The sequence below is a fragment of the Ranitomeya variabilis genome, chromosome 7, assembly GCF_051348905.1.
Source record: "Ranitomeya variabilis isolate aRanVar5 chromosome 7, aRanVar5.hap1, whole genome shotgun sequence".
In the NCBI taxonomy this organism is placed as follows: domain Eukaryota; kingdom Metazoa; phylum Chordata; class Amphibia; order Anura; family Dendrobatidae; genus Ranitomeya; species Ranitomeya variabilis.
The window spans coordinates 35,975,645-35,985,431 of record NC_135238.1 but is presented as its reverse complement, the minus strand read 5'-3'; the positions used below and the strand labels follow the sequence as shown (position 1 = coordinate 35,985,431).

Genomic DNA, 9,787 nt, shown 5'->3' with positions numbered 1-9,787 from the left:
AGCTTCTCTTCTACTCTGTTGACGGGGCGTGACTGCCGATGTCATGCTGATTGGCAGCCGGCTGCTTAATTGTAGGAAGTTGGCTGCCAATCAGCATGACATCAGCAGTCACGCCCCCTCCCCCGTCAACAGAGCAGCCCGGAATGAGAAGAGCTGCCCTGGAGCAGTTGAATCGCCGGCAGGAGCGGAGAGTAACCACTGTGTAACAGGCAGGTGATTGCTGACTATTTAGCAACTACCTGCCTGTTAGTTTTTTTGGATAACTCCTTTAAAGGGGTTTCCCACTGCTGGACAACTTCTTATGAATGGTCCTAGAGTGCTACATAATTTAGAAAAAAAAAATCTATTCTTCCTTCCTGAAAGGTCACCACTCCTCTGATCTGAGCCCTCTCTCCCACGCTGGTCTGCTGACAATATAACATGACCGCTGCAGCCAATCTGTGGCTCCCTTGGCTGCCCCCAGTTCTGCACAGGTCCTCAACGAATCCAGCACTTGTAAGTTTTGTTTTTGCACAGGCGCATCCAGAACCTGCACAGAGGCGAGACCAGCGGCCAAGAAGGCGATCACGGGACTGCCGACAATTTCATCATATAAATGTGAAAATCACCATATCCATTGCTTACACAACAGACGGGGGTCTTTATTGGCCCGGCGGGGGCGCGATATGCAGCGCACACGCCCTGTTCTGCTGATTTTACTTTAGAAACATCTTTACCTAGACTGTAATATTTTGGTTCAACCAATCAATGAATAAGACTTTGATAATAATGACGCTACTGATTTGTATATTCTGATTTTTTTTTTTTATTCAAAAACAATAAAAATCTATACGTCGTGGTCTTGTATTGAAAATCATTGGGCGCGAAGGAGGAATGAACAAATGTGAGGAGCATCTCCTACCCGGCTGTCGATTTCATCTTATGGCAGCTGGACATGTTTTATTAAGCTCTGAATTTGACAAGTTAATAAAATTCATGGTAAGAGAATAAAAAAGTAAAGGGGTTGTCCCAAGTTTACATTCAAATTCCATAAAGTGGTTGTCCGGGTTTAATACAAAAGTCTCTGAGATTGTAGTCTTGTGAATCCTCACAGTGTGTACAGTGTGCACTGTCAGGATTCTCTGGTGCCAGCAGTGGGACTGGTAGGTCATGTGACAGCATGTATTCAATATGCTTACTCCTGGCCACATGCCGACTAGACATGCGCGGCCTCACTCAATTCACTAGCACTGAACGAGGCCGGATAAGTCTAGTTGGAATGTGGCTGGGGGTATGCATATCGCATACCTGTGATCACATGATTGCCCCCTAACGCTGGAGAATCCGGACAGCGGCTCTTCCTTTGAGTAGCTGCCATGGCGCCTTGCCAGAGTACCAGACCAGGTAGTCAACAGATGCCGGCAGGGAGGAGGAGGCGGCTCTCATGGCTCCCAACAGACAGACACAGAATACTGAAGAAGCCACTGGACAGGGTCCTTCAAATCGATGTGCACCACCTCCATCTAGCAGACATGAGAAGTTCTACTCGCGCCCCCTGACGCTCACTCTGGTCCTCCATGGCGGCCTGTCTTTACTTCTGTGCCTCTATTACTTCCAAGGTCACACAAAGTCATTGGGTCAAGGAGCGATGTAAGTCATGAGAGTCGCCCAAAAGTCCGGCTGTAGAAGTGAAGACCAACCACCACGGAGGACTGGCCTGGACGCCGGGTAAGGGCAGCAAGAATCTAGTCGCTCATGTCTACTGTCTGTACTCATTTCTTAGAATTTACGCAGTATTTATAAATATGACCAATCTGAATCCTGACCAGCCGCCATAGCCTCCTCCTGTGCACATGCTCGATCAATGACAACAGGACGAGTCTGTGGGCAACGGGGAGAAAACACCGATGGTGGAAGGTATCTACAGGGGGAGAACGTCTAATTGTTTCACTTTCAAAAAAAAAACTTTGGGTCATGGAACTTTGGGGATTTGGGTCATGGAACTTTGGAGATTTGGGTCATGGAACTTTGGGGATTTGGGTCATGGAACTTTGGGGATTTGGGTCATGGAACTTTGGGGATTTGGGTCATGGAACTTTGGAGATTTGGGTCATGGAACTTTGGAGATTTGGGCCATGGAACTTTGGGGATTTGGGCCATGGAACAATGAATGAGGTATGAGTGATACATAGTACAATAATAATACTGCCGCTAAGCCAAAAGCTGTAAGACGTCTCGTATTCTGCTCATCCTTCGTAGGTCAGGTTCCTCCTGGGTCTCGCGTTGGTCGTACTCCTTCATGTACTCCTCTGCTTTTTGTACGGTGGTATCTCGAGCGCTGCCCTTCACATTTTCCAAGTAACCCAACAGCATCTTGAAATGTTTATCAGAAACCTATAATGAGGAAAATGGTAGAAAGGTTGTAAGTACTGGAGAGGAACATTACCGGCCGCCTCACCGATTTAATTCTTTATCTGCATTATGGAAGATTTATTTTGTGCTGATTGATCAGTAGGAGGGAAACATCAACGTGAAATGATAAAAATCTAGATACTTGCCGCTGCCACTAGAGGGAGCTTCAGAACTTACTGAATACTGTCTAGGTATTGGCTCCCCCTAGTGGTGGCTGTAGGTAGCTAAAATCTTAATTGTGAAATTTATGTCTTTGAATTGGAATAAAACGGAGCTCCAACAGCTAAATACACTGTAATTTTCCCCAAAAATTGTGTAGCGATATTCTTACACTTCATTCCAATCATCAAATTTGTAAGTGATGAAAAAAGTGAGAGTGGTCTCCGGAAAACCTAGTTTAAAGGGGATGTTCATAATAAAACATGTTTGTAAAGGATTGGGGGTTTTTTTGCCTTTCCTGTAATATTTTATGTTTGTGAGGATGTCATACTTTTTTGGGGGGCTATAGGGGAATTCATTGTGGGGTCATCATACTGGTTTGCGGAGGGCTGTGGGGGATTAATACTGTGTGTGGGGGAAACTATTGTGGGAGTGTCAGACTACGGGTTATCATACGTTCTGGGGAAACTATGGGGGCATCATAGGCTTCATATTTTCTGTAGGGGGATAATTATGGAGGGCCATGAAAGGGGTATTCGCTAGAAGCAATATATCTGTATGGGCAGATATACAGGACTGGGTGAGGTTAGAGTGCTGGCTTAGCATAAAATAAAAAATAAGTGTCCCTCTTTCATATCTTGCAGAGTTGAGAGAGATGTGATACATTATGCTTTCTTATTTTCCTTCTTGGAATGTTTTCTTGAATAAATTACTGCATTTCCCATCGCAGCCAGCAGATGGAGCCATAGCTCAGCCAGAAAGCTACAAAGGTGACCAATGCGGACTGAATTGCAGGTATAATACACATATATGGTGCACTATAAAATATTTACAATAAAAAATACCATTCTGTACCAAAACACAACACACAATATTTGGACTTTTCCGATATATTATTAATACCATATTTCGATTGCCGCTAAACTTTGCAAATTGCCTCTTCAGAGTGGAAGAGGGCTAGAACTCTACTGACACCTACTGGAAGTCGCAATCCAAAAAGTTAATATTGACCCTTTAACAACTTAATACTTAGGGTAAAAGCCAAACCAAATACTGTATTTGCAGACACATGTTCCAGGTGCTTACTCCTACTCAGTGCAAAGCAAGGCTGTCTGTGATGAGCGAATTTGCAAATTTAATATCCCAGAGGAGCATTCCATAGCCTGTAAGTCTCCTTACACTGGCATGTCACTCTCCACAAGGCGAGATGTCACCCCTTGACTCCATTCAGCAACCAAATCAGATCTCTAGCTTTGCACTGAGAAGGGGCAAAACCCTGAAAACATGTGTCTGCAAATAAGAGTACTGTATATGGTTTGCCTTTATCTGAAGTCATGTGGCAAGGCTTATTAAAGGGTCATTATTGACTTTTAGGATTGCTACTTCCAATAGATGGCACTAGTGTTCCTGTCCACTTTCATTCTGAAGAGGCAATTGGAATATTTAAGTTCCCAGAGGAGCATTGCATGGCCTATAAGTCTCCTTACACTAGCATGTCACTTTCCACAAGGAGACATTACCCCTTAAACTCCATCCAGAGGCCTCTCACACAGCCAAATCAGATCTCTTGTTTTGCACTGAGCAGGGGTAAAACCCCAAAACACTGCCCTGCAAAAAAGAGTATATGGTTTGGCTTTTATCCTAAGTCATATGGCAAGGCTTGTTAAAGGGTCGATATTGACTTTTAGGATTGCTACTTCCAGTAGGAGGAACTAAACTTCCTGTCTTCTTCCACTGTGAAGAAGCAATTACAATATTTAATTTGCCAGAGGAGCATTGCATGGCCTATAAGTCTCCTTACACTGGCATGTCACTCCCCGGCTAAACTGGTGACTATGAGAACATGCTTTTGTGTGTATATGAAGAATAACACTATTTCTGGCCAATATTTGACATGTTTCTGTCATTTTCACCTATTTTTCTTTATATCAGTTCTAAATATAATAGTTTTCCCTGAACTCAAAAGCAGAGAGTAGCTACTATGGTATCTTCCTTTCGCAGCATACATAGAATAGAATGCTTCCTTGTCACACACCTTCTAGAGCAGCTGCACCAGGAACATTATTCAGTAGTACTCAGCCTTGCAGCTGTGAATCTAGCACCGAAGTGAAATAAAACACCTGTCGCACTGTAGCACACCCTCTAAAGCAGCAGCATGAGGAACATTATTCCGTAGTAATCAGCCTTGTAGCTGTGAATCTAGCACCGAAGTGAGATAAAACGCCTGTCGCACTGTGGCACACCCTCTAAAGCAGACAATGAGGAACATTATTCAGTAGTACTCAGCCTTGTAGCTGTGAATCTAGCACCGAGGTGAGATAAAACACCTGTCGCACTGTAGCACACCGTCTAAAGCAGCAGCATGAGAAACATTATTCAGTAGTAATCAGCATTGTAGCTGTGAATCTAGCACCGAAGTGAGATAAAACACCTGTCGCACTGTGGCACACCCTCTAAAGCAGACAATGAGGAACATTATTCAGTAGTACTCAGCCTTGTAGCTGTGAATCTAGCACCGAGGTGAGATAGAACACCTGTCGCACTGTAGCACACCCTCTAAAGCAGTAGCATGAGGAACATTATTCAGTAGTAATCAGCATTGTAGCTGTGAATCTAGCACCGAAGTGAGATAAAACACCTGTCGCACTGTGGCACACCCTCTAAAGCAGACAATGAGGAACATTATTCAGTAACACTTAGCCTTGTAGCTGTGAATCTAGCACTGAGGTGAGATAAAACACTGACTAGAAAGCAGCAGCTCTGACAGATTATACTGTGAGAGAGAAGAATTTGGGCTTGTTGAATTCTAACATGGCAAATTCTTTGTTCTCTCACGGATGCATGGCTCCCTGTGTTACCTGGCATTGACTTATTTTCCTCTCACATATGTATGCTCAGCTGAACCGAGAGTGCATATGTATGGGTGAGGGTGAACCTCATACCTAACAGACCGGACATTCAGCGTCTCCCACTCACACACCACCTCCTCACCTTGCCCCCTATCTGTTGGAGTCCCACAGGGTTCAGTCTTAGGGCCCCTGCTCTTCTCCATTTACACCTTTGGCCTGGGACAGCTCATAGAATCTCATGGCTTTCAGTATCATCTCTATGCTGATGACACACAGATCTACATCTCTGGACCAGATATCACCTCCCTACTAACCAGAATCCCTCAATGTCTGTTCACTATTTCATCCTTCTTCTCCGCTAGATTTCTAAAACTTAACATGGACAAAACAGAATTCATCGTCTTTCCCCCATCTCACGCTACCCCCCCAATGAACCTATCCATTACAGTACATGGCTGCCCACTCTCCCCAGTCCCACAAGCTCGCTGCCTCGGGGTTATCCTTGACGCTGATCTCTTCTTCAAACCACATATCCAAGCCCTTTCCACTTCCTGCCGCCTTCAACTCAAAAATATTTAAAGGATCTGTACATTCCTTAACCAAGAGTCTGCAAAAACCCTAGTCCATGCCCTCATCATCTCCCGCCTTGACTACTGTAACCTCCTGCTCTGTGGCCTCCCCTCAAACACTCTCGCACCCCTCCAATCTATTCTAAACTCTGCTGCCCGACTAATCCACCTGTCCCCCCGCTATTCTCCGGCCTCTCCCCTCTGTCAATCCCTTCACTGGCTCCCCATTGCCCAGAGACTCCAGTTCAAAACCCTAACCATGACGTACAAAGCCATCCACAACCTGTCTCCTCCATACATCTGTGACCTCGTCTCCCGGTACTTACCTACACGCAACCTCCGATCCTCACAAGATCTCCTTCTCTACTCCCCTCTTATCTCCTCTTCCCACAATCGTATACAAGATTTCTCTCGCGCATCACCCCTACTCTGGAACCCTCTACCACAACACATCAGACTCTCGCCTACCATCAAAATCTTCAAAAAGAATCTGAAGACTCACCTCTTCCGACAAGCCTACAACCTGCAGTAACCACCGATCAACCAAACCGCTGCATGACCAGCTCTACCCTCACCTACTGTATTCTCACCCATCCCTTGTAGATTGTGAGCCTTCGCGGGCAGGGTCCTCTCTCCTACTGTACCAGCTGTGACTTGTATTGTTCAAGATTATTGTACCTGTGTTTATTATGTATACCCCTCCTCACATGTAATGCGCCACGGAATAAATGGCGCTATAATAATAAATAATAATAATAAATAAATAAATAACTGGGAGGAACAGCTGTCAGATGAACAAGCTCTAGACCAAAAATGTGTATGAGAACCTTTAGGCTAAAATGTAACTCCAATCACATCACAAACTGTCTACTCAATCTCTTCCCCATGCTTTACACTGCAGCTATTTTTTTTTTAATTGTGTATTGTTGTTGTTTTGGTTTTTTTTTTGCTTTTTTTAGTTTCTGAATTGATGTTGGTGATTTATTCTATTTGCCGCCCCCATCTCCTAGAATGTAAAATCCGGATTTTGCTGTAGTTATTTCTTCTTCACTTGCGGCGTACCCAACCCAGTATCTGGCCACCGCTGGCATGGGCTAATGGACGCCCACAAGCCCCATTTATGTGAGCCAGGTGTGGTGAATGAGTCCTGGCTTTCTGCGGAGAACATCTGGCCCATTGTGTGGGATGTCACGGTAGCTTGTGCTAATGAAAAGCAAAACAGTCGGAAGGGCCGTCCCAAGACATCCACTCGTATCCTTAGATGTTCTGGAGTCAGAGGGGAATGTGTGATGAGATCAGCCCTTTACATGTCTGCCCGGGGGTCTACGAGAGCGAGCGCTAATGAGGAATTGCCCAGTCATCTGCCAGTAACGAGTGCAGCTCAGCGTCATCACAATTCCATAAAGATTCACACTGAATGCTATAGGCTGCTGTTTATGGCACCCGCTTTTATCACCCTCCCCAGGTCCAGCGCTGAGTCTTTACTGCTGTTGGAGCCAATCAGTGAGTTCAGGGGCTCTGCCTGGATAGGTGGCTCGAGCAGCTGAGCTCACCGATTGGCTGCTGCTCTGCCACAATGCAGACAATAACAGACAAGGAGAGCAGCAACAAAGACTCAAGTGTTGGACCGGGGGAGGGTGAGTTAAAATTGTTTAAAAAAAAAAATTGTGGCCAGGAGGACTGGAATTTGTCCGAAACTGGGAATGTCCCCACAGTGCAGGCAAGATCTTTTTCAGGCAGAATCCACCTAAAAAAGCGCTGCAAAAATGCCCCCCCCCCTAAAATGAACGCATCAATACGACCATTGCTGTGCACATGTTAATTCTATAGAAACCAAAAGTTGCAATCAAAGGTAGGGGGTAAGATATCGCAAAAGGCCCTAATAGCCATAACAAGACCAAAAACAAAAAACAGGCCAGGACTAGAATAATCACACAATATGTTAAGTGTTAATGAACTTTAGTAAATGCAAAAAATAAATACATGCAATAAAATCCCAAATTATAAAAGAAATCGGTGTATGAGTAACTCTGAGACCCCCAGTAATGTAAAAATATTCACAATTACAGGGTGACATATACTTATAATGTATTAGTTAGGTAAAGTACCTATATGATATACAAATAGGCACCCAATACTTATGACCATAAGCAAATGGACATAAACAAGTTCTAAAGACATGTATAAAACAAACATCAAAAAAATTTATGAGAACTAGTGACATTACTCACCCACCCTAGACCCGACGCGCGTTTCAAAAATGACCCGACAAAGCATTTGTGAACGTGAGTCGGGGCTTGGTGGGTGAGCATTGTCACTAGTTCTTACAATTATTTTTTTTTTTAGAATGTTTGGTATAGGCACGTGTAGGCCACACTGTTTATAACTCCTCTATCTCCAAAAATTAAAAAGGTGATAAGTATATATATATGTCACCTTGGAATATTTTTACATTACTGGGGGTCCTACAGTTACTCATCCACCAATTTGTCCTTGTGTTTGTAATTCGGGATTTTACTGCATGGATTTATTTTTTGTATTTAATAAAGTTCATTAAATTTTAATATATTATGTGATTATTCTAGGTCATGGCATGTTTTTTGGTTTTTGGTATTGTTACGGTAATGTTATGTCACATCTTTCAACCGCTTCAGGATTTGGAAACGGTGAAGCAGTTAAAAGAAGTGACGTGCTCATGTTTTGGGCAGCCTCTACTTGGAAGCCGCCTGCTCTCTATACATAATAGTACAGAGTAAGAGACGCAGGCGGCGTAGCCACCGTAAGAATGATGGCAAAGCCACTTCACCTAGAGAAACATGGTGGAAGCCACGGTCTAAATGACACAATGTGCACATTTCCTTAAACAGTGTTTTTTGTTGAACTTGTTGGAATAAACTGTGAGAATAAACTGATCACAATGTGTCCCCTGATGGGATCCCTGACAGTTAGCTCTAATCTGTGGGAAACGCTGGCAGTGAATTTCCCTGCAGCGCCTCCAGAGGATGAATACGGTATAACACCGTGCCTGGTTAAATAAATACACTGCAGATGTAATGCAGAACAGGACAGGTCCTCCGGGGAGAGATAGGCAATCTTCATAACTGCTCCTCACTCTGGCTAAGGATCAGGGTCCTGAACCGATGTTCCTTTAACTAGACCATGCAGACGATCGCCTCGTTGCTGTCCAGGATTGATCGCATTCGGTCTATTAATACTGCTTTGTCGATAATATCGGAGGCACAAAACTTCCATATAGAATAAATAGTGATGGCATACAACGCCACATAGTCCGAACCTCTTACTTCTGTCTTCAAGACTTTTCTCGTGCTGCACCGGTTTTCTGGAATGCGCTACCCCAAATAAGCAGGTGAATTCCCAGTGTCCTCTGATTTGTGTGCCCTAAAAGGCTAGTCACATCACCCCATTAATCTAACTTTCACCAGCACTTTGCATCTGTACATATCTCGATATTGGCTATTGACCAGGACCATTAATACTCGGATTTATCCTGAATTCCAAAAATGAGAATGAAAAAAAGGCTCTATATAGAATGATCCTTAGGGTGCGTCTTCTTTTTTTTTTACCCTCCTACACTAACATAAAATAGTTTTCCCTGCTGCTGCAGAGCTGGTCCAGGAGGGGGCAGTATGGAGCTATTGTTGCAGATATTACGTTCCTGTCTCACGTGGATTCCAATCTTGATATTAAAAAAAACTTTCACTAAATCATTTTCCAAAACACTCTCCACCCCCACATGTCAGAGCCGTAAGTTGTAGAAATCCTCCTCTATAAGTAATGCTTTAGAATACCTCCATAATA

The 9,787-nt window shown here is 43.9% G+C and overlaps 1 protein-coding gene across 5 annotated transcripts in view; it reads right to left on the bottom strand.

Moving 5' to 3' along the window:
• Positions 1–793: 793 nt before the first annotated feature.
• CHLSN (cholesin) overlaps positions 794–9,787 on the bottom strand; it is a 251,728-nt gene continuing 242,734 nt past the window's right edge. For 2 of the 5 annotated variants that reach the window (XM_077274831.1, XM_077274832.1), the window contains exon 5: positions 795–2,373. In XM_077274831.1, the coding sequence (XP_077130946.1) occupies positions 2,191–2,373 (183 nt within the window). In that variant the 3' untranslated portion in view covers positions 795–2,190. Of the gene's footprint in view, positions 2,374–9,787 lie in introns of all 5 variants that reach the window. The other 3 variants (XM_077274829.1, XM_077274830.1, XM_077274827.1) reach the window with 2 other exon arrangements.